Source organism: Filobasidium floriforme (genome assembly GCF_021052385.1).
Source record: "Filobasidium floriforme strain CBS 6241 chromosome Unknown HD553scaffold_9, whole genome shotgun sequence".
NCBI lineage: Eukaryota > Fungi > Basidiomycota > Tremellomycetes > Filobasidiales > Filobasidiaceae > Filobasidium > Filobasidium floriforme.
Genome location: NW_025763630.1, coordinates 317,154 through 344,668, shown reverse-complemented (window position 1 = coordinate 344,668; position 27,515 = coordinate 317,154). Strand labels below are relative to the sequence as shown.

Sequence of the window (27,515 nt, the reverse complement as noted above, 5' to 3'; positions counted from 1 at the left end):
GTTTAAGCTCCTGGTATAGCCTGATTGTATCATTGTTACTACAAAATTTCTGCTTCAGGTGCACGTATTCTGCCCAGAACAGAGGCCATGCTTCAGCTCATTACAAAGAAGCACAGCGCAAGCGAGGAATACATTTGGAGACTCCACTTCCAAACAATGTTTGCATACAATCTCGTTTCAGGAAAGAGATTGACTCGGAACTTTATCGTTGAAAGCGAGCTTTGCTTGGGGACAATACCGTGACACAGGCTGATTGCTGTTCGAGAGGCGACCTCTACGCGAGGCCTCTTATCTCACAGTAGCGGAATATCGGGTCTAAGGCGAAGTTGACAATGCGTTAATGAACATATCTCGCTACGCGCTCGAACCACAAGCGAATAACGAGATGTGGACACCTCTTGATTCGGCTATCACGGCATTCCAGTCAGTGTTTCTAATGGAGAGACAATCAATATAGCGGATTGAAAAGCGAGACCATCAACCAAAGCCACTTGTTGGACTAACCGCCGCAGGTCCTGTATAAGTGTAGACTCGACTGGAGAATTGGATCTAGACCTAGAGCATCGCGCAAACTATTCTATCTATCCGCTCGTTGGTCCTAACGATATAGCTGTGAATACCGTGAACGTATCCTGGGCTTTGCACATACACCTGACATAGTCAACTTCCATCCGGTTCCGCGATGCCAAAGAATCCACGACTAGACAAAGATGATCCGATTCAAAGTCCCAAGCGTCACAAAGGATCCAGCCCGCAGACCCTCTCACTTTCCAGCCATGATGGAAACCCCTGCCTCAGTAAGTTATGTTCCGCGTTCTCCTGTCCTTACTGTCTCTTTCACAGCTGAATTTGATGGTATATATATTCGGCCTCAGACATATACACTCTCCCCGTCTGTAGCACAGCTAACAGAAGACACGAGAAATACGTACGATTGAGCTGAAAGACACTTGACGGATTGTCTGTTTCCCGCATGCGCAAATTGAAGTCTTGGCGGTTTTGCAACGTGATTCTTCTGGCATCGAACGATTATCGAGGAGATCTGATACATATAAAAACAACGCTGAACAGGAAAGTGGATACAAGAAGCGATACACAAAGCAAGGGCGGGCAAGAAGGCGCAAGTATACATTTGGGTCCTGATAGTCGGGACGTGTGGCATTCACATCTGATCACTGCGTGACATCGACTCGTTGTGACAGCGTAAAAGTGCCTGGTAGCGTGATACCCGGTGGCAAATTAGCCCTGGTCATCGCTTGAGCTCCGGGTTCGATGCTCACCTTCGTATCCGACGTACTCGTCGGGAGTCACACAATCCCGCCAGCGACCAACAAAGACGCCTCCAGAGACGATGTAGCCACCTGCCAACAGGACACTACGTCAACCTCATACATTTTCAGAAATAGGTGGAGTTCGTCGCAAACTCACGGTAAACCCATTTTCCGCGTCCGTCCGGCTGCAGGCAAGGCGAAAGTGAATGCTCAGCTAATGCGTATGAAGAGCAGGCCCACCGCTGGCTTGAAAACCTACCGAATACTCTTTGACGAGGTTCGCCATCCCGTCCCATAGTCTGACTCGACCTCGGAGCAAGAATTCACCCCATGCCGAATGACCCTGTTACAGCGAAAAATTCTTTCAGCTCCGTTGCGGATAGATCCCTCCGAGCTCTACCTCAGAGACTCACGGTACCAAGCAACATGATCTCGAGATCATCCCCTTCGTTACACGGATCTCCATTCTCATCCCCCTCTGTACGTCGTTTGATGATCCTCTCGACCTCTCGCTCAGGGACCATCTCGTATCCCTCCAATCCGCCTAGCATGGCCACGATATGCTCGTCCGTCGGATTTCTCTCGAGCAGACTGACCACGGCGTTGGTGGTCATGCTCGAGCTGTGCGTTCGTCCTTGATTTGGAAGCATGGGCACGATCCGGTCAAAGGCCGATGTGGTCGGAGCGAATCCGGCATTCAAGGCAGCGGACATGCTCGCTGGGGTCTCAGAGTTGGTAGAAGACGTCGTCGAGTCTTCCGAAGCTTCTGACAGGCCGGACAGAACGGTTCTAGCTTGCGGTCGTCTCGGGACCGCCGACGATGACGGGACCGCCGACGATGACGGTGCCGCCGTCGACGGCCCTGCGACTGATCCGGCTGTCCTGGTCGGCCGGACATACACCTCCCTCATCTTCCAGACTTGCGATTGTTCCCCAAACTGACCCTCATATAGCGCACTCGGTTCTCCGCTCAACATATTTCGATAAGCATCGAAATCGAAGAACGACTACGAGCGGTAGCGGATCAGCAAGGTTCCTTACTCCGATATTCCAAAGGCCCTTTGCGATTTCGTTGTGACACTTACGAAATTACCTTCCCAACATCCGTTAAAGCGACCGTACCAATCCTCGATCCCCATCCCGTCTAACGACCTCGGATCGATGCACCGTGTCAGACGCTTGTAATCCTGGTCGTGTAACACGGAATCATCTACTGAGGTATATGACGTGTACCTCGAGGTTCTCCCTGATGGTTTGGATATAGAACCAAGATGGGACTGATCATCAGCATCTCCAGGACCGGGCACCCAATGGAATGCGATGCTCAGACTTACTCGGCTGAAAGACGATCACTCGATTTTGCTCGGGCGTGATCTGATTCCCGTTCCCTATATTCGTCACGTTCCCGACCATCTGCACCCTCACCAGCAACTTGTCCACCCTAGCGAAAAAGTTCATGATCGCTGCGTGACTCAGTACGGGCGGAGCGATCCTCAGGCGCCGGCCGTAGTGTTCTATGGCGACTGAACGCGGATGGAGGGATAGTTCTGCTTTGTAAGGGTTCCGACGGGCGTTTGAGGGTGGGAGTGGAGGGAGGGAAGACGGGGGCACGCCGGGATGGAGAGGGAGGTGAGGGTACGTCCAAGGTCCGAAGAAGATGTCGAACTGCATGTCGTCAAGAGGAACATGATCGTGAATAACGATTCCAAAAGTAGAAAAAGTTGAGAAACACAGCGGAACTCACTTGACCTGCAGCAAAGACATAAGGCCGGAGCACGAACAAGAACTCTTCCAACACGTCCACATCCTCCGACTCGATCAACGCTACCCATCGCAAGATCACACAAGGTGTTCGGGTTCAGCTTCCTGCTTCATGAAACCCTCGCAGCGTCATCACGACACGGCCTTCCAGGACTCACCCCGTGAAGTCAACAACCATATGATCCAGACCAACAGAATCCTCTCACAACTCGTGCTCGGTAGTCCGGGCTGGGTGGCATCGTTGACGAGCTCGTTATGATACAAAGCCAGGTAATCCATAAGAACACCTGTACGGGCGGGCGTCGGCGGGGTAGTTTTAGGCTTGGGGAGATGGAACCTGGGCGTTGACGAGGTTGCGGTCGGAGAAAGGGAGGCGGGGGTAGAGGTGGGAGCTACGGGAGGTGGGGCTGGATCGAGCAGGTATTGCAGGTTCTTCCCATCTACCCAGTCGACATCATATCCGACATGCCCCCTCGAATCAAATCAGTCCCGATGGATCCCAAATTTCGATGTCAAAAGATTTCTACTGACCGTTTTCGAGCAACATCAGGTAGATCGTCCAGACGTCCTCTTCCTTCAAGATCTTTGCATCCTCGAGTTGAACAGCCCGATGTAGGTTATGCAAGGCGATACAACGTCTTCGGAGTTCGCGTGCCATCCCACGTGCCTTTATACCTCTACTCCTCTCCGCGGCAGAATCTTCGATGCGGTTCTCGATATCCACATCGAGGTCGATATCGCCAGTGCTCTCGGAAGTGATATAGATATCGTCATCGATATCGACTTCGTCCTCTGACCCGCGACTCTGCCCATTCTCGCTCTTCAACCGTTCCCCCTCCCGCCTCAAGATCGCCCCCGTATCGAATCGCTCCGCAAAGATCTCTGCGTACAACCTAGGATTGTTCTTGAGGCATAATTGAGAGTGGATGTATTTCGAGGTTTGAAGCAAGGGGATGAGGGCGTGTGGGTGAGGACTGGTTTTCTGGATATGTCTAGAGGATGCTCTCAACGGACATGATTCATCTGGCGATGATGCTGTCGATGAGGACGGAGGTGGGGTATCAGGGAGGAGTGCGAGGTGAACGCCGATGTTCGTCAGGATCTCCTCTGGGATGCTCTCCAACGTTGGCGGTGCGGACATCCTTTTGCGATCTGTGCTGTTCGGTTTCTATACGAATGACTTGTGTAGAGGATTCCCTAGATCGAGGTCGTTATGGTTCAGCAAGAAGAAGGTGTATGGTTCGAAGAGTAAAGTGGATGTCGAAGGCGAAAGTAGTCGATGCTGTATGATGGATGTCCTAACAACTAGTGATTCGTAAGTCCCCGTTCGTCCGCCGGGCCGGGTAATACTCCCGTGTAGACTGGTCCACTTACGATCGATCGACCGATCCCTGGGTAATTCGATGGCTGACAAGACGATGGCAGCTATCTCGAGAGGACTGGTTGAACGGTTGGATGCACGAGAGCGTCTTGGAACATCAATGATCAATGATGATGATGATGATATCGACAGCGAGGGAGGGAGGGAGGTGGCGACGACGATTCCCAACAATCGAGGTGATGCCGGGGCCAACCGAGTGTCAGCGCGCGCGGGATCAAATATAAACTTCCGACAATGATCGAGGCGGAAGCATATCCTCAAAGCGCAAGCAAGATCAGCGCCATCGTGAGGGCCTGGCAAACTCCTCGAAGAGCGTCATGTCGGACCTGGAGCAGACTATCTGATTGATCCTGAGGTGGAGATTCAGTTGACCGACTTTGAAATCGCGGAGAATTTAGGGGAAAGAATGACAGAACAAAGGCATCAAAATAGTTGCAGCGATCGAGATGCATATCGACCCAGACTGTTATGACCGCCGGCGTTGACTGTCTGCCTCTACAAAGCAGCATTCGCAGAGACTCGCCACTCTTTGCCGAAGTAACCGTCCGTTATGGCCCTCCCGGAACAATTGAGTCTGCAAAATTGAGCTCGGCTGGAACTGTTGACTGGCTTGACCCTTACTTGACGTCTCTTCTCGCAATCGAGTCCCTTTTCGATCGTAACATGCCTCACAATACGATTCTAGGGTTAGAGTTTACCGCTATTTCTGCTCCCAAACGAGATATTGTCTCTTGTCTGCAGAAAGGCCGCGATGTCATGGTCGGGAATAGCGACCGCACCCAGGGGTTGGATTGGAAATTCCTGTCCTCGTCATCAATGTCCAATGAAGCTTAAAGCTCGAGTATCATCGGTAGATGGTAGTCATATCATGGTAAGACTTTCTCCCTCCTGCGAATCAACTGAGCGAGATACTATGGTATTGTCGGCGCTAAGCATCTGATCGTATACAGGAAAGCCGATAGGCGTCGGCATAGCGATATACGATGTGATACACTGTAACCAGATCTAAAACAAGTGCAACAATTTCAACAATACAGCGACCCGGTGACAAGATCTCCACGGCCTGTGTTCTCAACACGAGCTTGTGTTCGATTGTACGCTCCAAAACCTACGCTCTCGACTTTAATGGCTTATATACGGAGAGATTTGTTGAGAAGAACAGGGGGTACGGTTGTTCCGCGATAAGTTTGGGCCTACACGTCGTCTTTGACAAAGACTTCGGAGAAGCACCAGGATCACATGGTCAACGTTTGATGGAGTAAGGGGAATGCACTGCTTGAATCATCATCACTGCTGTACATCCCGGTGAGACGAGTGCATTCTGGTTTCAAGGTAAGCACTGCCAAATACGTGATGGGCGGCAGATCCGACACACCAACTGCGTCTATCCTGTTGAAAGCCGAGAAAGCAATCTAGGGTCGGTCGGTCCCACCTTCACTCTACTCTACTATGGCAGCCGAAGTGAAGGATTATGAGGTCGACCTATGGAACTAGAGGATCTCAAGTCAGTGATGGTGACAGGATGCTGTTATCTATTTGATCTGGGCTCATGCGGCTGTGGAGTATCAACTTGGTCAAACTGATTACGTCACGAGATCCGCTGGCACGGAAGATTCAGCACGTCGATAGATGTAGGTGGTCGCAAGGTTGAGACTGCAAGAGATTTATTTCATCTTGTCACAATGCTAAGATATTGGATATGCCATTGCTATGACAACCTATGCGATACATTTGCGCTACCGCTGAACAGACTTCTATCCCCTCTGGGATTCTATCATTGCCCCGCAATCGTTGTCTTGTTCCGTGACGATTTCTTCGTCTTCATCTTCTCCTGCTTGTACGTTTCCCAACCTGCTTCTTGCTCCTCCATGACCCTTTCCAACTCGCGCCCATGTTCACGTAGAATGCCCATGTGTTTACTCAAAACGAATCGGATGGGTTCTGGCCGTCCCCGGGTGAGGACTGGTGGCTCGGAGGAGAATGGGGAAGTCGACCATGTCCAGGGTACGTGCAGCTCTGCCGCCAGGTCAGAGCTGAAGAACGCTGGTGGGAGGGTAGAGCTGGATCGGACGGATGATCCCGAGGCCGTCGTCGTTTTGGTCGAGGGGAAATGAACCGCCGTCTCTTCTTCCTCTTGCATCTGAGATGCTTCTTTCTCCTTCTCGGCCTCCTCCTTCAGCCGCTCGTCCTTTTCCTGCAGACTCTGCATCATCCCCTCAATCGTCCCTTCTTCCCCCCTTGCTGCCTGTCGAGCAGCCAATCTCCTTCGACCGAAGAAGCCTATCTCCTTCTTCTCTTCCCACGGTTTTCCGGTCAATACCTTCCATTCTTCCCTTCCATACCGCCTGGCCAACTTCCCTAGCTCCTGAACCTCGCTAAAATGCTTCTGCAGCCAACGTTTATGAGAAGGCACGCTTCTTAAATTCCGGGTCGAGCGAAGTACCTTGTACAGCGGGAGAACGAGTTCCGGGGCGACGGTGAGAGAAGGTTGTGCCAGTCGCTTTCGGAGGGTAGAACGGATCGGGTGGAGGTCGGCCGCAGGGGCATGGTAATGCGGACGACGCAAGGGCGAGTCTTCAGAATAATCGCCGATTTCCAGAACCTGTCTCAGCGCGACGACCTTTTTCATCGGTGCCCCGTCCACTTCTTCATCCCTTGGTGGGGGCGGGGCGGGCATTTTGAGATCGGCAGTGACCGCGTTGATCCTCACCCAGACCGCCAAGAACGCGTTGTGCCGGACGATCATCTCCCTGACCGCACCCCTCAAGAAATGCACACCGAGGGTCATGGCAAAGTCCCTCTCTTCGGCGTCTGTAGCCAGGCTCGCCTGTACCGCGCAGGCCTGGATGAGAGTCCGGTACGTATCGGTGTTGCTCAAGAACTCCTTCTCGCTGTATTCGAGATCAGCCGCCGCGACCGGTTCTGGGTCCTGCTCGAGGGCGGTCTTGGTGCGGGTTTCGATCTCTAAGGGGAAAGGCAAGGTGGGCAGAAAATCTGCTGCGGGTCTGATGGGGAATCTGGGTCGATTGTCGCGGGCAACCTCATTCGAGGGTTTGGGTTGGGTAGGCCGACCGAAAAAGTTGAGTCGCTGTCCACTGGCTTCTTCCCTAGCCATCGCTTCAGTCAAGGTGATCGGTTCGTCCTCAACGGCGGGCGATGTCGATTCGTCCTGCTCCTGCTGTTCTTCTGTCGCCTGCTCCAATGACGACGCGATCTCACCCGCTTCCTCCCCTACAACGCCCACCTGTTCGGCCTCCTGTGGACTCTGCCCAAAGACCTCGAACGCCTGCAACATGCCCTTCAGATCCCCTCGCTCGGCAAACCGACGGACGAGCGTATTCAAAGCGTGCTTATTCCACCTGACCCGCCCATGCCCTTCCTGAACTCCCTCTTCCAAGCCCGATCTTCGTACCTGCTGTGGCCTCTCGACAGCAATAGCCCCTCCATCCGTCTCGTCATCCAGCAACTCCCAATTTCCTCCAGTCGGATCCTCTCCCATCCCCTCTCTCATCCTCGTCCGAAGCGCATCCAAACCGTTATCCGGGTAAGCCAGGTCGACGTTGTAAGCCAGTTTGAGGATCTTGTCCGCAGCTTTGTCGTTCTTGCTCTCTTTGGCTATTCGGAAAAGTAGGTCGTAGGTGAGTTGACGGTAGACGACCTGGTCTTCCCGCATGGAGACGAGGATCTGTTTGAACAGCTCGACGGCATCGGGAGGGAAGAAGGGGATAGAGGTGGATAGTGCGGTCTGGCCAACCCCAAAGATGTGCGGCTTCTCTTGTTCGACTTCGTATTTGATGAATCGTTGATAGATGGATTTCCTGATCGTGAGCCATTTGGTGAGGACCATGAGTCGGGTGTCATGGATGTAGACTGGGAGCGGGATGCCGGTATCCTTCATCTCCTTGAACACCCGTTCAGAGCCAGCGAGGTGGCCCGTCAATGCGAATTGCCGGAGGACAAAGAGGTAGTCGTCCATAACTATCGCTCGTTCTTCCGGCTTGAGCATACCCTCGCTCGATGTCCGGTCTCGTTCCTCGATGAATCGAAGTATGGAAGCGACCAACTGCAATCTCGGCTCCCAAGGATATTCGGTAACGCTCGAAATCTCGGATTCGGTCGAGTTCGCGGCGTTTCGTTTGGTCACCAAGGCCTGTTGCACGACGGCGATTGGGGGTACGACCTGACGCAAGACCCGCTTGAGCAAGGGTACGGGGAGCTGGTTCCGGGTCTCCTTGGTCAACGACATCAACGTCGTCCAGACTTGATCGTAATGTGGAACATCCGTCCGGTGCATCAAGTCCTTAAGATCATTCGGTCGGGTGACGAGTTCAAATAGCTTGTCGACCTGTTCACGGTCGATGTTTTGGGGTATGTAGGAGCTTGAAGCTTCGAGATAGTTGGATGGCCCTGCATGGCGAGCCTGATCTTCCGCTTCGAAACCAGGACCAGGATTTGGTGTTGATGAGAACGCTGGTAGCACATAGTGCCTTTTGCTGCGATGCGAACGGGGTCATGCGATGTTGTTAAGCAGAGGCAGCTGAGATAATGCCTCATGTCGAGACTAACGGTATCCGAGCGCCAATAGCTCTCACGAGCGTCCGACGAGCGTGCATGTTCGGTCGATACTGTCAAGACCAGCCTATCTCGAGAATCTATGCTGAAGGCTGCCTGCTAGTTCGCTACCGTTGACATTCGGTTGATGCATAATTTGCTCAACGGTTTCCTGCCTGTTCCTCTCGATATATTTCGCTCTGCCCGAAATCTCGAAACCTTGAACTTCGAACGAAGCCAAAGGTTGAAAGCGATCGCGTGTGTGCGCGTGAGAAAGCGAGTTACAAGATCTTAAGGCAGGCGCCGTGGTATCGTGGGCTACATCTATACGTTACAAAGGCGCAGAAAGCATCTAATGTCGACAAGTCTGAGCCTTAAGAGACTACAAAGGCCCCATTCGTCCACGCCGTAGCCTGTTTGGCTACCGGCGTCCACCTGATACAGAAGCGAAACGAGTCACGCGAGCGCGATCAGCCAAGGCGACATCTTCTCCACCGCGCGTGTGATTCTCACCTGTCGTCTCCGATTTCGAGGTTGAGATCCTTGAGCACGGCCGGGCCTCTTGCGCACATCTGATCATACGTCCCACGGAATAATTCCAATCAGCGCCGATCCTATCCGTCAATATAGTCTAGAGTTGTGACACGAGCTCACCTGGCCCGTAGGATCGCCCCCAGTCTCAACCCTCTCCACCTCCGCACCCCTGAGCATGACCTCGACATTACTAGCCGGAGCGCCCGAATGCATCTCTCCATCGATGCCTTCACTCTGCAGGTCATTGAAGTTGGAAACCAAGACCGGTCCGGCGGAAAGAGGCGTGATATACATGCGGGTGAAAGGCATAGAGAGCAGGGTGTGCGCCTGGAGCGTCAATTCAGGATCAGGGGTGTCTGTTTTCGTACGATTTCCAAATTTCCCGAGACAGTCGCTAATCAGCACGTTATTATGAACATGCTATGAGGAAGGATAAATGACTGACCACCTACGACGACGATCGCCCTGAGCTTGTCCAGCGATCGCTTTGCCCTTGCCGGAGCCCAGACGAGCTTCTCCATCCACCCAGCCTTGCTCACGTACCCCTCGTCGAGCGCGGCCAGCCTTTGTCGATGAGCAAGAGGATAGAGGAAGCTAGACGAGGCGGTCTTTTGGAGATGAGTCAGTTCTTGTGCGAGGTGTTTTCTTTGACTGAAAAACGACCGAGAAAGAAGGGGAAAGGAAATCGGATTTAGTTTGACTGACGAGGTCGATCTGTAAACAGCTCGACGTACGTAAAGGTGATCGTAGCAGGGAGTCGACCTTCCCTCGACCCGGAATCCCGTCCCATCTCATTCGCTTCGTACTCAAATCCAGAACCTGATCACCGACGCATGGATCAGCTTCCCGGCCTGATTCCGCCTTCCCGTCTACCCTCCAAGCCCACTTTCAAAGCCTGAAATATACTCACCAGAAAGTAAAGCGGCCAACCCCAGGCTCAGCCCAAACGGTTCGTTCAAGTCCACGCTGCTCTGAATTACATCCCCCAACCCAGGCGAAGGTCGAAGGGAAGCGGGGAAGGCGGATAGACAGGCTGATATTCCTGCTGTCAGGTTCTGGATTGAGTTGGATCGATTCCGACAAGTAGAAGCGTGGCGAGAAGCGCACGTCAGAACGGGAAGATGGAAAGCTGACGGAAGATATGGAAACTCGCCTGATTCGTAATCTCGACCAAATGGGGGTTCGAATTGTCCCTCCCCCTAGGCAGATAAGCCAGAGAATGTACCTCGTTCGGAGCTATTGAACCCGACAGATCAGCTCGTGTGAGAGAGAGTATATTAGGCTAGACAGACAGGAAGGAAGGAGGTCTTACCAGGCCGTTCCCATACATCCGGCTTGAAACATCCTCTCTGCAGTTGCTCGAAATTGACCACCTTGACGCCCATCTTGGCAGCTCTCTTCACGAGATCTGAGTTTTCCCTACGATCTTCCCCCGCATTGGGTACGACCACGACCAACGCTCGACACTCGGCGTTATCGTAGTTGTCATTGCTGAGGTCGTCCTTCTCGACCAATTGTTCCAGGACTCCAGCAACGTATTCTTCCCCGGTAAAGATCACCTTTGGCTTGGGATGATCCTCGCTCTCGAGCGCAGAGACGAGGAAGAAAGGCACACTGAGTGTAATCAACCTCAGCCGGGTGGTTAGAGATCGAGCTAGGTGGAGTTGGAGAAGGGGTAGGGAGGGCGGAAGGAGAGAGAGGATGTAGGTAGGTGCGGCCGAGGTAGAAGTTGACGGTGTGGCGGTGGGAGGTGAGACTAGGTGAGGTGCAAGTAGAGAGAGGTTGTATAGCATATCGTTGGCTTGTTCGAGCAAGTCGGCGTTGGTAACCTGCCGAAGAAGAACGGATGGACATGAGTTCGTTCCTGTCAGCAGGTCTGTGAGATGGAGGACATGATGCTCACCCTCTTTCCGAACCGCAAGATATTAGGAGCTGCATTTGACTTCAAGATATCCGCTACGATCTTGACACTTCCAGAAGGGCTCGTCGATAACTAAACATTTCGAATATTCCCGAATCAGTCCGTCGTCCTCCCAACAACGCAACGTAGCCGTATGTTCAGGCTTACAGGCGTCCCATGTCCCGTCGCCCAGTTTCGATAGACAGCGCTCTCTCCTTCCTTCCTGGTCTGACTGACATCGCTCTGCTTCTGTAAGAGCAAGGGGTGAACCAAGGGCGTATATCCCGAAAAGTATTTCGTATATAGCGAGATGACAATGATGGTGGTCAGGAGGACGAGCGAGGTGTCGGAGAACGCTAGTGAGAAGGTGATCCCCATCTTGGCTCGTTCGGATCTGCAGTCCGCAAGATGCACTGATATGTGGTGCTATTCTTCAGAGGTCGGCGGGTTTCATGTAGAATATAGAATATAGAATGAGCCGGAGGAATGATTAGTTTTGTGAAAGCATTCGAGGTCGATGCCCTTTGACCCGCGAGCTCGGCACAGCGGGTCACGCGTCACGGTTAAGGGTCCGATAAGGAGGTCTCTTAACTGGCCGGTTAAGAAATCTCTTAACGTACCCCTTCGCCGACCCCCTTAAATGGCGCTAGCCAGCCCTTTATACGCGTACGTACGCGCGCTTCTTTTTGGCTCACGCGTTTGACGCGTCATCTTAAGCGCGTCGAGCCCCACATAAGCAACAATCGACTCGAGAAGCTAAAATACTTACTACAATACTAAGTAATAAGTAAAACACGCCTATAGACATCTCTAGTCCCCCCTACCTCTCCTAATCCTGTGTACGACCTAACGACCCCCTTACGAACCCCTCACGACCCCGTTTTCACTCCAACAACCGTCCGTTTACGCCCAAAACTCACCAAGAACCTCGAAGAAGCCTAAAAATCACCAAGAAGCTAAAAAACAAGTATAAGCCCACGTCAAACGATGTCTGCTGTATGTACCCCTTACCTTGCATCTATCCAGTCGCTTTAGACTCTGACTGATGTCCTCGGGGTGGTCTCATGTCGGTCAGAATGATGGAACCCGTCAGTACCTTAACAAACACTTATACCACCCGTATCGACTCACATTAACAACCACGTTTGCCCTCATCATGTTCATCTAGAAGAGAACGGTGCTGCAGGTAAGTAAAAAGCTACCCGAAACTGTCTCTTGGCCAGGTCGCTTACGGTCAGCTATTGCTCCGATAGGTGGTGGTGCTCCCAACACGGGTGTCATTCGTGTTGAGAAGGGGAAGCAGCCGGGTCAGTTCAGAACCATATCACGCTCTCTAACTAACCCATATCGTTCCCTTAGCTGACCGTATATCCTGCCGCTACCTGTCTACAGTCCGACCTACAGGTGAAGAGCTTGAAGAAGAGGGCATCGATCCCAACTTCGACAACCCCACCGTCGAGGTGGATGAGTTAACCGACTCCGATGCGACTACAAACCCGGGCGATAGTAGTGACATATCCGCCGACGAGCTATTAACTGTCGAACAGGTAAGCCCATAGGCCGGTCTTATAGCACTCTTATCTGGTGGCTTACTCCCCCGTTCGGTGTCGTATAGGCTGACGCAAAGAGGCTAGCGAAGAAGAAAGCCAAGGCCGAACGAAAGGCAGCCAGACTAGCGATAAAGGCGGTTCAGCAAAACGTATGTTCCTACCTATCTCCTATCACACGCTTAACCACTCTGATAAGACTGTGGCATCTTCACGCTTGGTTTAGAATTTGAAGCGCAAGGCAACCACCGACGATCTTCGGGCAGCCAACTTCAAAGTCGTATGTCAGCTTAGGGGTTAACAATGGCTTATATGACTGCTAACTCACCCTCTCACTGTCGCCTCTCTCTCAGCCGCGAACCGACACTGTAAGCAGATTCCTTCGGTGAAGGAAATTAGATGGGTACTAACTACCTCTTAACGTGCTCCATAACCTCAGGATATGGGTCGGTTTCCCCACATCACCGGTTCGACTGTCACCCCTAAGGACATCGTCCAAAGTCTCCAAGCCCAAATCAGGCTGTTTGAGGCCCGTTACGCGGCGGTTATTGAGCGTCGAGACAAGGTCGTACCTGTCGGCCCCACTCCCAACACCCAGAAGCTATCGTCGGTCGTCCATTCCCTCGAAGGTGTCCTAGACGAATTGGTGGCCTTATCGGGGGAGTTAGTGGCCGGTTTTAGGTCGGTTAAGGTTCTTTCGATGCTGCAGCAGGTCCAGTCGAGAGGTCGACTTCTAGACAGGGAGGAGTTTGAGACGAAGATCAACGATATCGAGGCTCAACTCCACAATCACGTCGACGACACTGGACGCCGCTTACGCGCCCTCAACCAAGGGTCCGATAACCCTGCGTTAGGGTCCACCGCCAATGCCAATCCGACCTCTAGCGGACCTCAAACTCCCTCGTCAAGAGGCATCAATCTGTCCGGTTTGAAGTCCGCCCTCAAGACCGATGCCGAGCTGCGTGCGATTGTGCTTGGGATCTTCAACGACCCCACGAACTTGAACAACAGCGGCCCTGTAGCCGGCCCTTCGGGGACCTCTAACCAGTCGGCTAATCCCCCGGCTCCCACTCACTCGTCCCACGTCTCCCCAGACAAGCGATCGCGCACCCGTACCAACACCAAGTGGTCGGTGAGTATAGCGTAGCCTTATCTACCGCTTATCTGGTCCGCTAACACTTGCCTTATCCACCGCTTATCTGGTCCGCTAACACCTTGTCAACAGTACGCTTGCCATTATGCTGTCAAGGAACTAATCGGGATGAGAGGTACCTGGGACGGTGATTCTATCAGCGAGCCAGGTTATCTCCCGGATGGAGAATGGCCCTCACACGAGGAAGACGACGAGGACACTGGCTTACCGGGCCCTCAACAGATCGATGTCGAACTGGCTATGGGTGGGACAAGGAGCGTTTGGAGGCCTGAGTGGAAGAAGATCGGAGAAGAACGGTCAGCAGCACATCACTTATCATGCCTTTATCCTACCACTAACCATCGAGATAAACGTTCGATCAGGTGGTCTCCCTTTGTCAACGAGGTCGCCGCTCGCGTCGTCAACACCTGGAAGATGACCAACGGGGACAGGCCCACGGTAAATGACCTTAAACCGCTCATTATCAAGTACTGCAAGAACCGGTCTGGCGTCCGTCCCACGAGTGCTGAAGAAGGAGGCGTCCATCTCGCGCGTCTGGTGAATCGCAAGCGAGGTCATGTGAGTCCTTTAACAGACACGATAGACGTGAGTTTAGGGTCGGTTATCATGCAGTATTATAGGCGTCACGTGACGCGCGACCTACGGTGCGCGTCGCCTCGGGGTCTCGTTCGGAGACCCTCTCGGAGACCCTCTCGGAGACCTTTTAGGAGATGTTCTCGTAGACGTCTAACTAGTACCTTGTAGTAGTTAGGCATCCGTTATTACATCGCTATGCCTACCGTTACCTTTCCCCAGTCCCGCGACCTTATTACCCCAAGACCCGGCAGGTCGGCTGCCAGGCCTTATATGCAGGCTTACCGTCGTTCTTGTTGTCTCTCTCCGTTACTTCCTCACAGATATCCGATGACAGGTACAAGATCTGGCCTCAGTCCCCTCCCAACCTGTGTCGAAAGGCCCCAGTTTACGCTCTGTTAAGGGCACCGCTGTTCTCGCCGACGTTGTGGCAGTGCGATGACCGCCAGAACCGAAGGTTCCCCGTCCTTCAACAGCCGGCCAATCAACCGGCCCTTATCGAGACGGATAGCTGGAAGGTATGGCGCCGATACTCCTTCGGTGGCAATGCAGCCCTGGCCGACGGTTGTTATGAGCTGAACTGGCCGTATTGGCTCTCTGACGAGGTAAGTCGAATCATTACTTAACTGGCCATAAACCGACGCTTAACCTGCCGCATATGTCTCCTATAACAGTGCATCGCTGCGGCTTCCTATCTCGACGCAATGTCTGAGGAGAAGAACAGGAACCAGCCCCTGTACCGCACACGATGGGTCTCTCCAAGGCGTATGTGGCCTCAAACCGACCCCAAAACGGAGGAGTTAAGGGCACCTTTGGCTGGCGACCCAACCAGGCCGGATCCCGCTGCTACCGGTGCGATTGTTTATCGGTCGATGATCCGACCCCAAACCGCCGCGATATGGGCGGCCCAAAAGCCCGCTTTGTGGGCGTTGATATACCCGGATCCTCCTGTACCGGCAAGTCACGCAGAGCGACCGACGCTCGAGGAGTTGGTGAACGGTCCGAACGCGCTCGCTGAGCACAAGCAGACCTGGGCGAGATCCACCCAGTTAAGGGCCTGTCAAGTGCCCGATAAGACTAATGCCGAGATCTTGGCCCTGGCCGTCGAGTACGCCGTAGCTGATGCGGCCGCGCTGGAGGCTCAAGCGGAGGCGTTGACCGGGGCTCTGGCCGCTTAACCAGGCTCGATCGATGGTCTATGGGGGTGGGTTTGAGATGGGTAAAGGCCCGTTATATTCTTACGACAGCGGGGAATCGACTTACGCAAAAAAAAAAAAACTACAAAAAAAAGGAAAATACAAAACGACAAGGTTAGGGGTGAGTTACAAGCCACATACAAGGCTGTTATGCAGGGCCGATGGTTTTAATACCCGATTGACAACAAGTTGGCGAGGAGGAAGGGCACTAATCTAGACAGGCAGATGTCGGTTGTAAATAGCGACCGATAGAGGCTTGTTAACGGTCCGGTTTGTCTCCTTGACCATACCATCAATATTGTCCCTTGACTTCAGACTCTTGTACACGCTTGAACAGCCCAGATAGGGGGCGACGAGGAATGCGTTATCGGGCCTTTATCGGGCCTCAATTCGGTCAGAGATACAGGGCGTAATCCTGCCATTATGAAGGCGTCCAAGGGGATCGCCTCAAGAGATTGCCGAAATGTTCTAGATTGGTACAACCGTACCTCCAAGCGAGAGCTGTATATGCTAACCATCAGCTATCGATCCGTTGAGGGGGCAGTTAAGGGTTTCCTCACTGATCGATAAGACATTGATAGGGATTGCCGGCAGTGGGAGGCATCGCATAACTGACAGCTTGCCGGAAGATGAGCCACAAGCGCTGTTGGATAACGGCCTCATGGTTGGTCACCTCAACGTCGTATAGTCCTGCGATAAGACAGAGATCGTCACCTGAAGCGACTTTCACAGGGTCGTAGACCGATGCCATTTGTTGAAAGTGGAAGAGAGTATCCCTGTATTCTGCCAGGTTACAGGTCCGATAATCGCCTGATTTGTCATTCCACACTCGGAATCGCTTTGTGGGGCCTTTGAGTCCGGTGTAGCGGGTCGACTTTTGACGGACAATTAACTGACGGGCTGACAGCCGGTTAATGGCAGGATCACCCTCTAATAAGTAATCGTGATCAGGATCTTCTAGTTTGAGCCGTTTCTGTATTGCAGGCCATGCGCGAGCTGATATGGCTTGGGCGGTTCCATGTGTGGGCTTTAACGTAGCGTTACTGGGCGCTGAGAACGCCAGATTAACCCCAGTTTCGAGTTCGTCTAGATCGGTGATCATTTGGTCGAGAAACTCTGCGGCTGCTGTACCCCGTTCTGTTGTATCCTCCCTGATACGGGTCAGATTGGCGGCAGCTAAGCGTTCCGCAGGAGTTGTTGCACCGGCCACTAACAATGCATGGAGCAGAGCAGCCGTAGCGGACCGATATTGGGCCTGTAACAGGGTAGTTTCGATCTGTTTACCATTGGTGTTAATCTGCTTGAGTAATTTGCCGAGGCGCTCTGCAGCAAAGACCCAAGTCGAATACACAGGTCCATGTAGCAGTATGTCGTCCACTATATGGGCGATTTGATGCCAGTTACGGGTCCGTTGTATTCCTGGATGTAGGAGGAAGACGAGATCTTGCCACTGCCGGATCAAAGTCCGCAATACGGCCACCTGTGTTCGACTGATATTGGGCCTCAATGCGACCACATTAACCTCCGATAAGAGCAGGGAGCACCGCAGTTCGCTGTCCGTCAAAGCCGGGTTATGATCTCGGTGGCCAGGCGGTATGTTTCTGTTCATCTGCCAGATATCTGGCCAGATAAGGGGCACATAAACCTCCGTCCAGGTTCTCCACTGGGCAGACGTCTTGGTTCCGCCCTTGATGTCGAGGAAGCCTGAGGGGATTGCTTCATATATGCCTGTAGGAAGCACCACCTTGTCACGTACGCTTATCAGCCTCTTGTATGACGAGACAAGGCGCCATTAAGGATCCCATACCTGACGAATGGCTTTACTTATGGCGACAAGGTTTGCAGGGGTAAAGACCGGCTTCAAGACCTCTTTTGCCCGTCTGGTTGGGTTGACCCTTGTCGGACGTGATAAGGGTGGGTTAGAGGGTGGTCTGGGAGGCGCCATAGAGGTCGACGGTTCAGCGGATGCCTGCGATGCAGCCATGGCCTCCTCCAGGGTCATTGAGTCGTCCAGAACAGCGGGGGATAATGCAGGTGCTATGGTGCTCGATAAGGGTGGATTAAATGTCGGCCTGACGATGGGCTCAGGGAATAGCTCCCCGTCAGTCGAATCGACTTCAGAGTCGTCGTCGTTGTCCGGCTCGTTAACGGTCCCGTATTTGCCCACACAAAGGCACTTCCAGAGGTAGGTTTTGTCGTTGCCTTGAAGCAGGTTATGCATGGCATCGAAGACGGTACACCTGAACTTGTCGAAATACGGCAGCAACATAAGGGCCGATAGGTGACCCTTAACATCCGCATAAGGGGACCGATTGAGGGCGTCTTTAGCCATGGTTGAAGTGAATTTGATGGGCCGATAAGGGGGTGGTTTGGGTCCCCTAGTAGTTCGGGGTAACTGAGCCCAGTCGTTTCGTTTAGCCTCGGCTTGGTTGGAAAGAGCAGCCTGCTCGTTATCGTGCTCTTGACGGGCCTGTCGTATGGCAGATAAGCCGGCTTCTTCTCCGAATAAGATACCCTGGCAGTGATGATGCGAATCGCGAAGGGGAAAATCTAAGGTCCATGCCGTTAAAATTATCCAACAACTATCCTACCCCTGTCTGGTCAGACTTACCCTGTGTAAAGGCCAGACGATCGTGTGTGGCATGGCAGCGAGTGCACACATCAGATTTACGAGCTTGTGACGAAGCTCCTATCAGGCCGATAGCAGCAGGCCTATCGGCGCACACGGCGGCCAGTGCAAGGTGACATAACCGTCCGTTAGGAAACTTGGGAGTCCGAATCGAAACTGGCTGAAACCAAGCCTGGCGTAACTCCATTACCAGCGGCATAAGGAATTTATGGTAATTGACGTGTCGGGGCTCTCGCGGACCTATAGACAGCAAGATAAGGGCCAGTTAGAAATTTTATGTTGGCAGATCGAACAAGTTGCAATGAGCGCAAAGATACATACCGGGAATAATGCCAATAGGCATTATCATACTCTGAACTGACCTCAAACCTTGCGGGAAATTGACGATTTGGAGTGAGATATGTCCAACAGAGTACGGCGTCGACATCATCGATGATGAACGGTTGACCCAATCCAGGTAGAGATTCAAGTAGATAACGGGGACATCTCCAGGCCTAGGGGGGTCGTGTAAGAGTGGGTTACCGTCCGGTCCTAGGATTCGCTCAAGTACTTCACCATCCCATTGGTCATGCAAGATCGACTCGGCGGGACAAGTGGCCTCGTCCCAGCGGACTGCTAACTGACGCCTATCCTGCCAGTTAAACGCTAGGTCTTCCATACCTGGATGAGCCAGAACTCGTTCAAGCTGATAGCGTAAGGGTATACGTGAAAAGTCCAGGGGGACGTTGCCTTTCTCTCCGTCCATTACCTGGCCACATGCGGGGCAGTTAAGAGGCAGGTTGGCCGGTAGTCGGGCTGAGCCAACGGCTGAATATGAAACTGGTGATGTGACGTCGTACAGAACCTCATGGCAGAGCATATTCGGACACACAGGGTGTACGATATTGGGCACATAGGTGCCGGTTTTCCGATGAACAGTCCGAAGGGTTTGTGCCGGCGAGTCGCTGAGTAGGGAGGGTGCATCACTGTTGACCATTAACCGGGTGCTATCGACCAGGTTAAGGGCCCCCCTGAGAAAGAAGTGAATTAGGGTTCTGGCTGCGCCCGCAGCTTCGATGAGAATAGCGTAGGTGTAAATCAAGCGTTCCATGAAGGTTGTGCTGTCCTGGACTTGGTCGAGGCCTATGTAGTCCGACAAGGGCTCGGTATCCCAAGGATTGACTAAGACCGAAGGTATGTCGTAGGGCCAATCGTCCAGGTAATCATGGAGCTCGGGGATATAAGGTAGAGCTGGCTCAGGGGGGGGCATATCGGGGGGGTTATCTGGAGGGTTAAGGGTGCGTTGTGGGTCGTTTTCGGATGTCGGTGATTGATTAAGGTGGCCGGGATCGTCCAGCGAAATACCATCGAAGGGGGTATCAAAAGGGCCGTATTGCGAGGGGCTTAACGTACCACCAAGTGGTTCAGTAGGGGGGTGATAGGGCTGAGTTGGAGAGGAGGGGATGTCGAGATCAGGTGGTACGGCGGGGGGGAGTTGGCTGTTCTGTATTTCATTAAGTAGGTACTGCCGCTCTTCTGCCTCTCCTGCTAAGCGCCGGATATGAGCCAGATATTTTCTTCCAGTAATAACCCTGCCTCGGCGGGAACAGTGGCTGCATAGGCAGAGTCCTAGTCTGTTAAGGGGCTGTTGAGGAGCAAGGATAAGAGTCGGTTAAGGGACTGATAATTCGCTCACCACCTGGGCCTCAAGCATAGCGATACTGCGGCGGGAGTAGTCGGGAGGAGTCGGAAAGGCGGATACCGACATCTGGAACGGTAATATGATGGTAGTCTTATTGTACCACTAACTAGCAACTAGCATACGGGCTTGCAGCGAAATAGGGGTAAGAAGTGATGATCGACTTGATCATATTACAGACAGGCGCCACGAAGGCAAAAGACCCCCGCGTCCAAATCCATGGGGGTCGGATAAGGGCCCGTTAAGCTAAATGCTTAACCGTCGCTTCTTATCCTACCCTTATCCTACCCCAAAAAATCTTAACCGGCGCGCGCTGATCCCCTGTGCGGGGAACCCTTGAATGCTCCCCCGTTGTGCTGACTAAGCACTCGATCACGTGACATGTCTCTATGCCGGCCTGCCCGGACCTGCCCCCGCAACCGTACCGTGTTAGGCTCGTTGGTTCACTTTGTCGACTTGTTTTGAACGTTTGGACCTGTGCACTTTCGTCTCCCGATCACCAAGCTACATCGCAACGTTCTGGATCACTTTAGATACGGGATCTCGTCAGGAAAAAGCGTATCATCACGACGGGGTCGGCATCAGTTCTGACATTCCCTTCGAAGACTGGCCCGGATCACCTTGGAACTTCGTACCGGTGAGGTGACGTGTAAGACGTCATTACAACCAAAGTGGACGAGCAGGCAAGAGATTCTGTTGCAACCATGAGCCGGTAAGGCGAACTCTTCTCTTATCTACCGGCAAATACCTTCACGGCACGCTCACCTCTTCTGATCTGCTATTGCTATAGGCTAACATCCACCACCCACCGAAACGCCTACACCTCCAACCCATCGACCTCCACCACTCCTCGTCCCTCTTCATCGAATTCCAACTATGCCTCCGGTCCCGTCTTACTCCCCAACGCCCACGCTTCAGGGTCTTTGTCCGGAGGAACTGGGAATGCTAGACAAAACCTCTACGGTCATCCGTATTCTGCACCCGGAAGCGGGAGGGGTACGCCGACGTCAATACCGTCAAACTCGTATGCGGAGAGTCCCTATGGAGCGTCAACAGGAGGAGGCGGAGCATACTCGCATTCTAGGTCGGCACACGAGGTGGAGAGGCAGAACGACGAAAAGTTGGAAGGGCTTTTAGGGAGGGTGAAGCTGTTGAAAGATGTAAGTATGGTCGAGGGTTGAGATTGCGCGGCGCATGAGGAGCTGCTGATCTAGCCGTGGTATATGTCATGTTAGATCACGGTTGGGATTGGGGATGAAGTCCGGCAGTCGAATATGGAGCTCGGATCGATGGCAAGTCTTTCCCGATCTCCCTCGACTGATTCGTATTCGTTGCTCACTCCTCCATCTTTGATCTCTATATTCACCCACGACCCTTTCTCCCTCATGTTGGTCTGTCACGTCCATTTCACATCCTGCCTCTCCCCTCCACCGCCGACCTCATAATCATTACCCACTGTCACACCTGCAGACCGACGCATTCACCTCGACATCCACCCTCCTAGGCGGGACTTTCAAGCGGATGAACAAGATGGCCAAGAAACAGGGGGGAAATTGGTGTTGGTTCATGTTATTCCTGATATTGGTCCTCTGGATCTTTATCGTGGTCTGGTTCAAGCGGAAAACGGTTGGGTAGGGGGACAAGTGGGTGGAGACTCCAATGTAGGATTGCAGACAACTCCAGGAGAACGGAGATGGCCGTATGACGGTCGAAGGAAGTTCTAGGGGTGGATTGTATTGGACGCTTTCGAGACCGCTATAATAATGACGAATTTCTAGATTTGTGAACGCTGTAAATCGCCAACTCTTTTTGTACAACACACTCTAGATCAAATTGACGCTAGGTCGGGGTGTTGTGGTCCATCCGACCGTTTCCTTCATCCAACCCATCACTCCGACTTCCTTAGACGTATACGCCGACGGTACAGAAGAGGGCCACTGCGCCAATCCCGGCCAGGGAAGAAGCTCCGAGAGCAGAGAAGATCTCGAGGGGTATCGATCGAGCCTTCGGGGGCAGACTATGTCATATTAAGAGTTGTCAGAGCACAAGGAAAGGGTTTCAGGTGAGTGAGCGAAGTTATAAATGCTGATCAAAGGGATCCTGGACGTACGTGGTGAACCAAAAGGTCAGGACGAAAGAGGCTGCCAGCGTGAGGAACGCGATTGTAGGTAAGGCTGATACGGGAAGCGGGGAGGTCGTAGGTGAGGAGGAGAGGAAGAGCTCCTGTGGGACGACAATGAAAAATACATTGTCAGTGAGGCTGGTCGAAGGTGGTGGCATGAGCGGGAGGTCAGTCTACTTGCCTGGGCTTGGGTGTAGGAGGACATGTTGGGCAGTATTTCCAGTTGATGATATTCCGCCGTGAGAGATAACCTGTGCAGTCGAGTCACAGCCCTAGCTCAATGTGGTAAGTCTCTTGCTTCGAGCTGTTGTTAACAACATATACAATATGGAGCTTGGAGGTAGATGCATAGGTTGTATGTACCAGGTCGCAGGTCGCAGGGTTGATCGGGATGATCCGATGACGACCCGCTTGAGGTGGAGGTCGCAGCTGCACAAGTTAGGCCATGTAGTATCTTGATCGGCAACCTTACAACCCCGACACCGATATATCCAGGTATCATCCTATACCCTGACAGGACTAGCGATGAAAGAGTGATGGCAGAGACTCTTACCACACCGACCCGAGCAAATCCGGCTCGATCACGTTCGGGAACGACTGCCACAACGGCCTCAACTGCGTCGCATCTCATTTCTCCCTCTCTGCTTCGTGTAGCATCAAGCAGCTCGACATCGACCGTCCGGCTGTCCAAAGATCATGCTGGACAAAGCGGACTTAGAGCTGATAATGATGATGGCGGAACTATGCTTGACCCGATAGGAGGAAGAGGGGGAGAGATGTCACTAGGGATTCCTCAAGCTGGACCGTCGAGGAGCCGAACGCCGAGCTTGTACTTGGGGCAGAAGGAAGGATCGATCAGGTCACGAAGTCGCGGGCTATCACCAAGTAGTACAGGAAATTCCACCTCTTCTCTATCGCCTTCGTTATCTTCTTCCCCAAGCCGGGAAATCCAGCCTGAGTCGGTCGAGCAGAACGGGACGGGAACCGAAGCTGGGGGTTCGAATCTCGCTGATGCTAGGATAGGCTTGAAGAGGTTGATCAGCCGGGATCTGACTACGAACCCGATCTCAAAACCGACTTTGTCTCCAACTCTATCGCCAAACATCTCGGGAAATGGCGAGGCAAAGGGTACCGATAGGGGTATGGTTTTGGGCAACGGGAAGGGTAAAGAGAGGGAAGGTGAGTCCAAAACAAAGCTTTGCCATATGTCGACATGTGCAAAATCTGCGGGTTGATTTGTCTAAGATTGGCGATCATGTTTATCTCCTGCGACAGTTGGATTTTCTCCTCGCCGGTATTACATCCTGACTCATGCGGGGAAACCGGTCTTCGATTCGTCAGTCGTCTCTTCCACCCGTTCAACATCGCTCGGCTCAGTGATCAAACACACAAACATCCTACTGATATCATCCCATTCCAAAACTTACTTGTATCAACCATCTGTGTACTCACGGCTCAGCCTAGAAGTCGAAGAAGACCAAACGACAAACATGATGGGCGTCATCCAAGCGCTCATCTCCATCTACGCGGAATCTGAGGATAAACTCCGCTCGATAAAGCGGGGGAGGCATAAGATCGTCTTCCTGCTCCGCTCACCGGTTTATCTGTTCGGTACTTCGGACTGGGGAGAACCGGATTTTGTCGTGAGTTTCTGGCTCCTTATAGCTCAGGGCGAAATCCAGATGAGATCGAGCTGATTCGAGGCTTGTTTCTTTATGATGAAACAGCTGAGGACGCATCTGGAGCTTTTACATTTGCAGTTGCTATCCATCGTAACCGAGGTACAACTGAAAAAGGTGTTCGCCAGGCAAAGCAACTTCAATTTGCGGCGTCTGTTGGAAGGTGAGTGCATCTAAAGCTTGCTCTTTGAACCAGTATATATCATCTGAAATCGGGTCTGATGATCGTATCGTTCAGGCACCGAGACATCTCTCCATACTCTCTTAAATGATATGCAGATGGACTTGACGTTCATGACTTCGGCTCTACAGCCTATGAGGATGGCACCAGCGCTGAGGGATGCAGCTGGGCAAGCTTTAGCGCCCACCGACAAGATCAGCGTAAGATGAACTTCAAAGCAATGTCGGGCTCGATGTGCCCGGATACTGACTTGTTTGGATTCGTCTATAGGATCTTCTGTATGTCTTATTGCTGGTCAATGACAAGGTCGTCACGCTGCTCAGACCACGGAAACATTCTATACATCCAACCGGTAGGTCTAAGTCATGCGCGACACGATTGACATGACCTCACCCGGAACCACGCTCCACCTCTTGTATTGCAGATCTACATCTTCTCATGAACGTGCTCCGATCGTCCCCAGGCCTAAAATCATCAGAAACATGGCTTCCCCTCTGTCTACCCAAATTCAATCCCAACGGGTTCGTTTACGCCTTGATCGATTACGTCAAGGATAACATCGGCTTGATATTTGTTAGTGCGGATCGGGAGGGGTTTGAGCCGCTCCAGGCATGGAAGAAGAGCGTGGTCAAGGTGAGCTTCGAACAGCCAGTTAGGCAGAGGCTCGATGTGATTGACGTGATATGTGCAGAAATTGGAAATGGACAACATGTTCAGCAAACTAGAGATGGCTGGTCTGGCGGATCCCTATCTTTGCAGTAAGTATTGCCCTTCTGGCCTACATGTTCGCGATTTCGATATTTTCAAGCTGAATACCGTCGTGCAACAGTCGATCCGGGTTATCCAGGGCTGCGGCATTTCTGGTATAAATCTCGTCAGAACGTGCAGGTCACGATGCCAGTGTGGGAAGCGCCGTACGACGAGCCAAATCTTGCTAGGCGGCGGTGAGTGGAACGTCTGCGATGCGTCAACGGTGCAAGGCTGATACGATTTCAACGATTATGACAGGCTGGTGACCATATATCAACGTCTATACGATGGGATACATGCGCGATCAGGCCAAGCGGAACCGCTGAAACAAGCTTTCATCCGAACCGATTCAGAAGCATGTTTGGGTTGGGTGAGTGTATTCTCGATGTCTTCGGGAAACGAAGTGCATGCTGCATGCTGAAAACATATATTCACGGGCCGCCAGATCACTCCATCGTTCGAGCTATATGTGGCGGTAGACGCTCATCTGCCGAAAAGCGCGGCTGTAGCAGCGGCAAATGCAGTCGCAAGATGGGTCCGGAAACAGGAGGCATGGATGTTCTTGAGAGAAGCTCCGGTGTTTTAGGTAGCATTTCAGGCTGAAACGTGAGATTGCATATATCGCGAAGCGCAAATCGTCATGGACATCATGATCAATCTTATATGTCCGTTGGAGAATCGCGTCGCGTCGGAGGCAGAAAAAGGTTCCGGTAATGGAATGCGATGCACCCTTCTTGATCTTGATTCTCGGGTTATACGGGTTATCGCCTTGCCTACTTCGTCTTACCGAGCTACCGAGCTATCTATGACCTTCGCATCTACGCAGTCAGAAGAGCCTCGACTGACTACCTAGGCGAAATTCAGCTCGATTCAAGAGAAAGAGGTCTGCGCAAAAGATCAACAAATCATGGCTCCGTACGGTGATCTGCACAGGGTGATGTTGCAGACTCTGATGTCACGCCGAGCCGTCGAGCAAGAAACAGCGAACGAACTGTACAGGAGAGCCTATCTGGCCGTCAAGGGTGAGCTTCAGGGTCCTCCGGTGTTTCGATGACAAACCTGTTGCTGAAGCTACGCAAGCAGGTAGAGAGTTTGGATCTGCGAGCGTCTCTAAAGAGTTACAACAATTATTACAAGACCTGCAAAACAAGATTATAAGGCTCGATCTGGACATCCGAAGGTTTCCCGAACAGAACGACACGAAGCGACATTGGATATGTTTGGTGAGCGCGATTATGATCCTCTGATACATAGGTCACAGAGACTCACTCGACTTGATATACATATTGATGCTCGACAGGTGAACAAAAGACCGTTGGCGGACGCGAACGAACTGTCCAAAGCCGTTTCGGACCTCTCGCCTTTGGAGATCAGTTACTACCGAGAGATTGTGAGTTCTTTATCAGACTATCGTCTACTATGGAAGCTTATTCGTAAGGGGATTGACCTTGATTATCATATATAGGTGTTGCAAGTGGTCGACTCATACCCAGCCAACTCTATCGGCTCGAAACAGGCTCTGCAGACTGCAAGCGGACTGGACAGTGAGCAGGCGATGCGATTCTTCTCTATCCATCTCCCTTCTGATTCTTGTGACTTCTTTACCCTGAAGCTCCGATACCGAAGACTAATGCAGAGGCGTTGCTTCGAGCTCTCGTATCGCGGGGCTGGCTCGCGAAGTCATCGTGAGTCTGACCTCCACAACTTCACAAGAAATAACATCTTGGCTAAAGGGCTAGGTGAACCATCAAACCTCCATTCAACATAGTCGGGGAAGGTATTCCCTAGGCATCCGGGCAATAGCCGAGCTTAGCGATTGGTTGCGGGAAACATATGGGGATCCTGCTGAAGGTGACAGTATCCTCAACTCGTGCTCGTTCAAGGCGTCGAAATCGATCGAATGCAAGGATCTGGTCTTGACCGTGAGCTGGCTTGGGAAGATGGAAGCTCTTTTCGTGCTCTCCGTTAACTCCTCGATCTTCCTCGGTGGGGTTTGCAGGGGTGGAAGTGTGAACAGCCAGATTGTGAGTCGTCAACTACAGCCGAGAATCAGGGTCTGATTTCTCTTTCCGACCTCTTCTAAATTCTCCAGGCGGAGCTCATATCCATCACTTTTGCAAATCGAGGATGATTAAGGCAAAGAAATCGACATGCGGTGCATGCGGCCAGCCGTTCGATCCTCAGGCGGAAGGAGGAATCGAGATGTCACCGATTGGGGAAGACGCAGTCTCGGAAGCGGACGATAATAGGGTCGTAGCCTCGAAACGAGGCAAGAAGAGACGGAGTGAGGCTGCGAACGGAAACGGACACGGGTCAGAAGAACCAGAAGCTAGTGTCGGGGAGGAAGACAGTGAAGATGGGGATGAGGTTGCAAGGCAAGGAGAGGAGAGGGGACGAGCGAGCCGGCGATTAGCGTCTCAGGTCCCGGTCTCTCAGGTGGAAGGTTCCGAGGCGGATGATTCGCAAGAGTATGAGAGCGAGTAGCACGGTGGATTTCGCCAAGTAAGCCTCACTATGCGAGCATGACGTCGAGGCTAGCATGAGATTGACTATCACCTCTGACTTTGTCCGCTGCGCACGAAGGACCTAGATAGGTTGCGTTGAGGCCT

At 52.5% G+C, this 27,515-nt stretch overlaps 8 protein-coding genes across 8 annotated transcripts; 4 read left to right on the top strand and 4 right to left on the bottom strand.

Annotated features, from left to right (window-relative positions):
- Nucleotides 1-1,002: 1,002 nt before the first annotated feature.
- HD553DRAFT_310148 (uncharacterized protein) lies at nucleotides 1,003-4,514 on the bottom strand. Its single transcript, XM_046179810.1, has 11 exons — nucleotides 4,407-4,514; nucleotides 3,564-4,330; nucleotides 3,191-3,472; nucleotides 3,016-3,095; nucleotides 2,606-2,936; nucleotides 2,357-2,517; nucleotides 1,685-2,278; nucleotides 1,531-1,614; nucleotides 1,429-1,456; nucleotides 1,281-1,361; nucleotides 1,003-1,213 (listed from the first exon to the last, which is right to left on the bottom strand). The coding sequence occupies exons 2-11, from the start codon at nucleotides 4,171-4,173 to the stop codon at nucleotides 1,173-1,175; spliced, it is 2,292 nt and encodes a 763-aa protein (XP_046037097.1). The 5' UTR covers nucleotides 4,174-4,330; nucleotides 4,407-4,514; the 3' UTR covers nucleotides 1,003-1,172.
- A 1,552-nt stretch (nucleotides 4,515-6,066) lies between these two features.
- On the bottom strand, nucleotides 6,067-9,126 carry HD553DRAFT_310147 (uncharacterized protein). Its single transcript, XM_046179809.1, has 2 exons — nucleotides 8,980-9,126; nucleotides 6,067-8,906 (listed from the first exon to the last, which is right to left on the bottom strand). Exons 1-2 carry the CDS (start codon nucleotides 9,024-9,026, stop codon nucleotides 6,188-6,190), a joined length of 2,766 nt encoding a protein of 921 aa, XP_046037096.1. The 5' UTR covers nucleotides 9,027-9,126; the 3' UTR covers nucleotides 6,067-6,187.
- Nucleotides 9,127-9,135: 9 nt separating this feature from the next.
- Nucleotides 9,136-11,990, bottom strand: HD553DRAFT_310146 (uncharacterized protein). The gene is made up of 10 exons (XM_046179808.1): nucleotides 11,567-11,990; nucleotides 11,402-11,491; nucleotides 10,811-11,327; nucleotides 10,652-10,734; nucleotides 10,409-10,553; nucleotides 10,233-10,317; nucleotides 9,944-10,149; nucleotides 9,619-9,854; nucleotides 9,478-9,536; nucleotides 9,136-9,399 (listed from the first exon to the last, which is right to left on the bottom strand). The coding sequence occupies exons 1-10, from the start codon at nucleotides 11,774-11,776 to the stop codon at nucleotides 9,339-9,341; spliced, it is 1,692 nt and encodes a 563-aa protein (XP_046037095.1). The 5' UTR covers nucleotides 11,777-11,990; the 3' UTR covers nucleotides 9,136-9,338.
- Nucleotides 11,991-12,221: 231 nt separating this feature from the next.
- HD553DRAFT_370228 (uncharacterized protein) lies at nucleotides 12,222-15,849 on the top strand (the record flags this gene model as incomplete). Its single annotated transcript, XM_046184166.1, has 13 exons — nucleotides 12,222-12,394; nucleotides 12,474-12,486; nucleotides 12,567-12,584; nucleotides 12,652-12,705; nucleotides 12,791-12,945; nucleotides 13,014-13,097; nucleotides 13,172-13,225; nucleotides 13,299-13,313; nucleotides 13,385-14,077; nucleotides 14,171-14,394; nucleotides 14,461-14,656; nucleotides 14,995-15,276; nucleotides 15,346-15,849. Exons 1-13 carry the CDS (start codon nucleotides 12,386-12,388, stop codon nucleotides 15,847-15,849), a joined length of 2,301 nt encoding a protein of 766 aa, XP_046037094.1. The 5' UTR covers nucleotides 12,222-12,385.
- A 4,643-nt stretch (nucleotides 15,850-20,492) lies between these two features.
- HD553DRAFT_310143 (uncharacterized protein) lies at nucleotides 20,493-21,946 on the top strand. Its single transcript, XM_046179807.1, has 4 exons — nucleotides 20,493-20,886; nucleotides 20,965-21,334; nucleotides 21,410-21,466; nucleotides 21,645-21,946. The coding sequence occupies exons 1-4, from the start codon at nucleotides 20,879-20,881 to the stop codon at nucleotides 21,807-21,809; spliced, it is 600 nt and encodes a 199-aa protein (XP_046037093.1). The 5' UTR covers nucleotides 20,493-20,878; the 3' UTR covers nucleotides 21,810-21,946.
- Nucleotides 21,947-22,640, bottom strand: HD553DRAFT_310141 (uncharacterized protein). The gene is made up of 3 exons (XM_046179806.1): nucleotides 22,478-22,640; nucleotides 22,285-22,397; nucleotides 21,947-22,191 (listed from the first exon to the last, which is right to left on the bottom strand). Exons 1-3 carry the CDS (start codon nucleotides 22,499-22,501, stop codon nucleotides 22,077-22,079), a joined length of 252 nt encoding a protein of 83 aa, XP_046037092.1. The 5' UTR covers nucleotides 22,502-22,640; the 3' UTR covers nucleotides 21,947-22,076.
- A 432-nt stretch (nucleotides 22,641-23,072) lies between these two features.
- HD553DRAFT_341532 (protein-vacuolar targeting protein) lies at nucleotides 23,073-25,492 on the top strand (the record flags this gene model as incomplete). Its single annotated transcript, XM_046182643.1, has 11 exons — nucleotides 23,073-23,475; nucleotides 23,572-23,632; nucleotides 23,756-23,939; nucleotides 24,024-24,138; nucleotides 24,214-24,356; nucleotides 24,427-24,508; nucleotides 24,581-24,789; nucleotides 24,848-24,914; nucleotides 24,986-25,100; nucleotides 25,165-25,276; nucleotides 25,352-25,492. 11 exons carry the CDS (start codon nucleotides 23,073-23,075, stop codon nucleotides 25,490-25,492), a joined length of 1,632 nt encoding a protein of 543 aa, XP_046037091.1.
- Nucleotides 25,493-25,702: 210 nt separating this feature from the next.
- Nucleotides 25,703-27,512, top strand: HD553DRAFT_310139 (uncharacterized protein). The gene is made up of 8 exons (XM_046179805.1): nucleotides 25,703-25,928; nucleotides 25,990-26,129; nucleotides 26,207-26,296; nucleotides 26,372-26,450; nucleotides 26,519-26,591; nucleotides 26,675-26,828; nucleotides 26,906-26,930; nucleotides 26,999-27,512. Exons 1-8 carry the CDS (start codon nucleotides 25,814-25,816, stop codon nucleotides 27,388-27,390), a joined length of 1,068 nt encoding a protein of 355 aa, XP_046037090.1. The 5' UTR covers nucleotides 25,703-25,813; the 3' UTR covers nucleotides 27,391-27,512.
- Nucleotides 27,513-27,515: the final 3 nt, after the last annotated feature.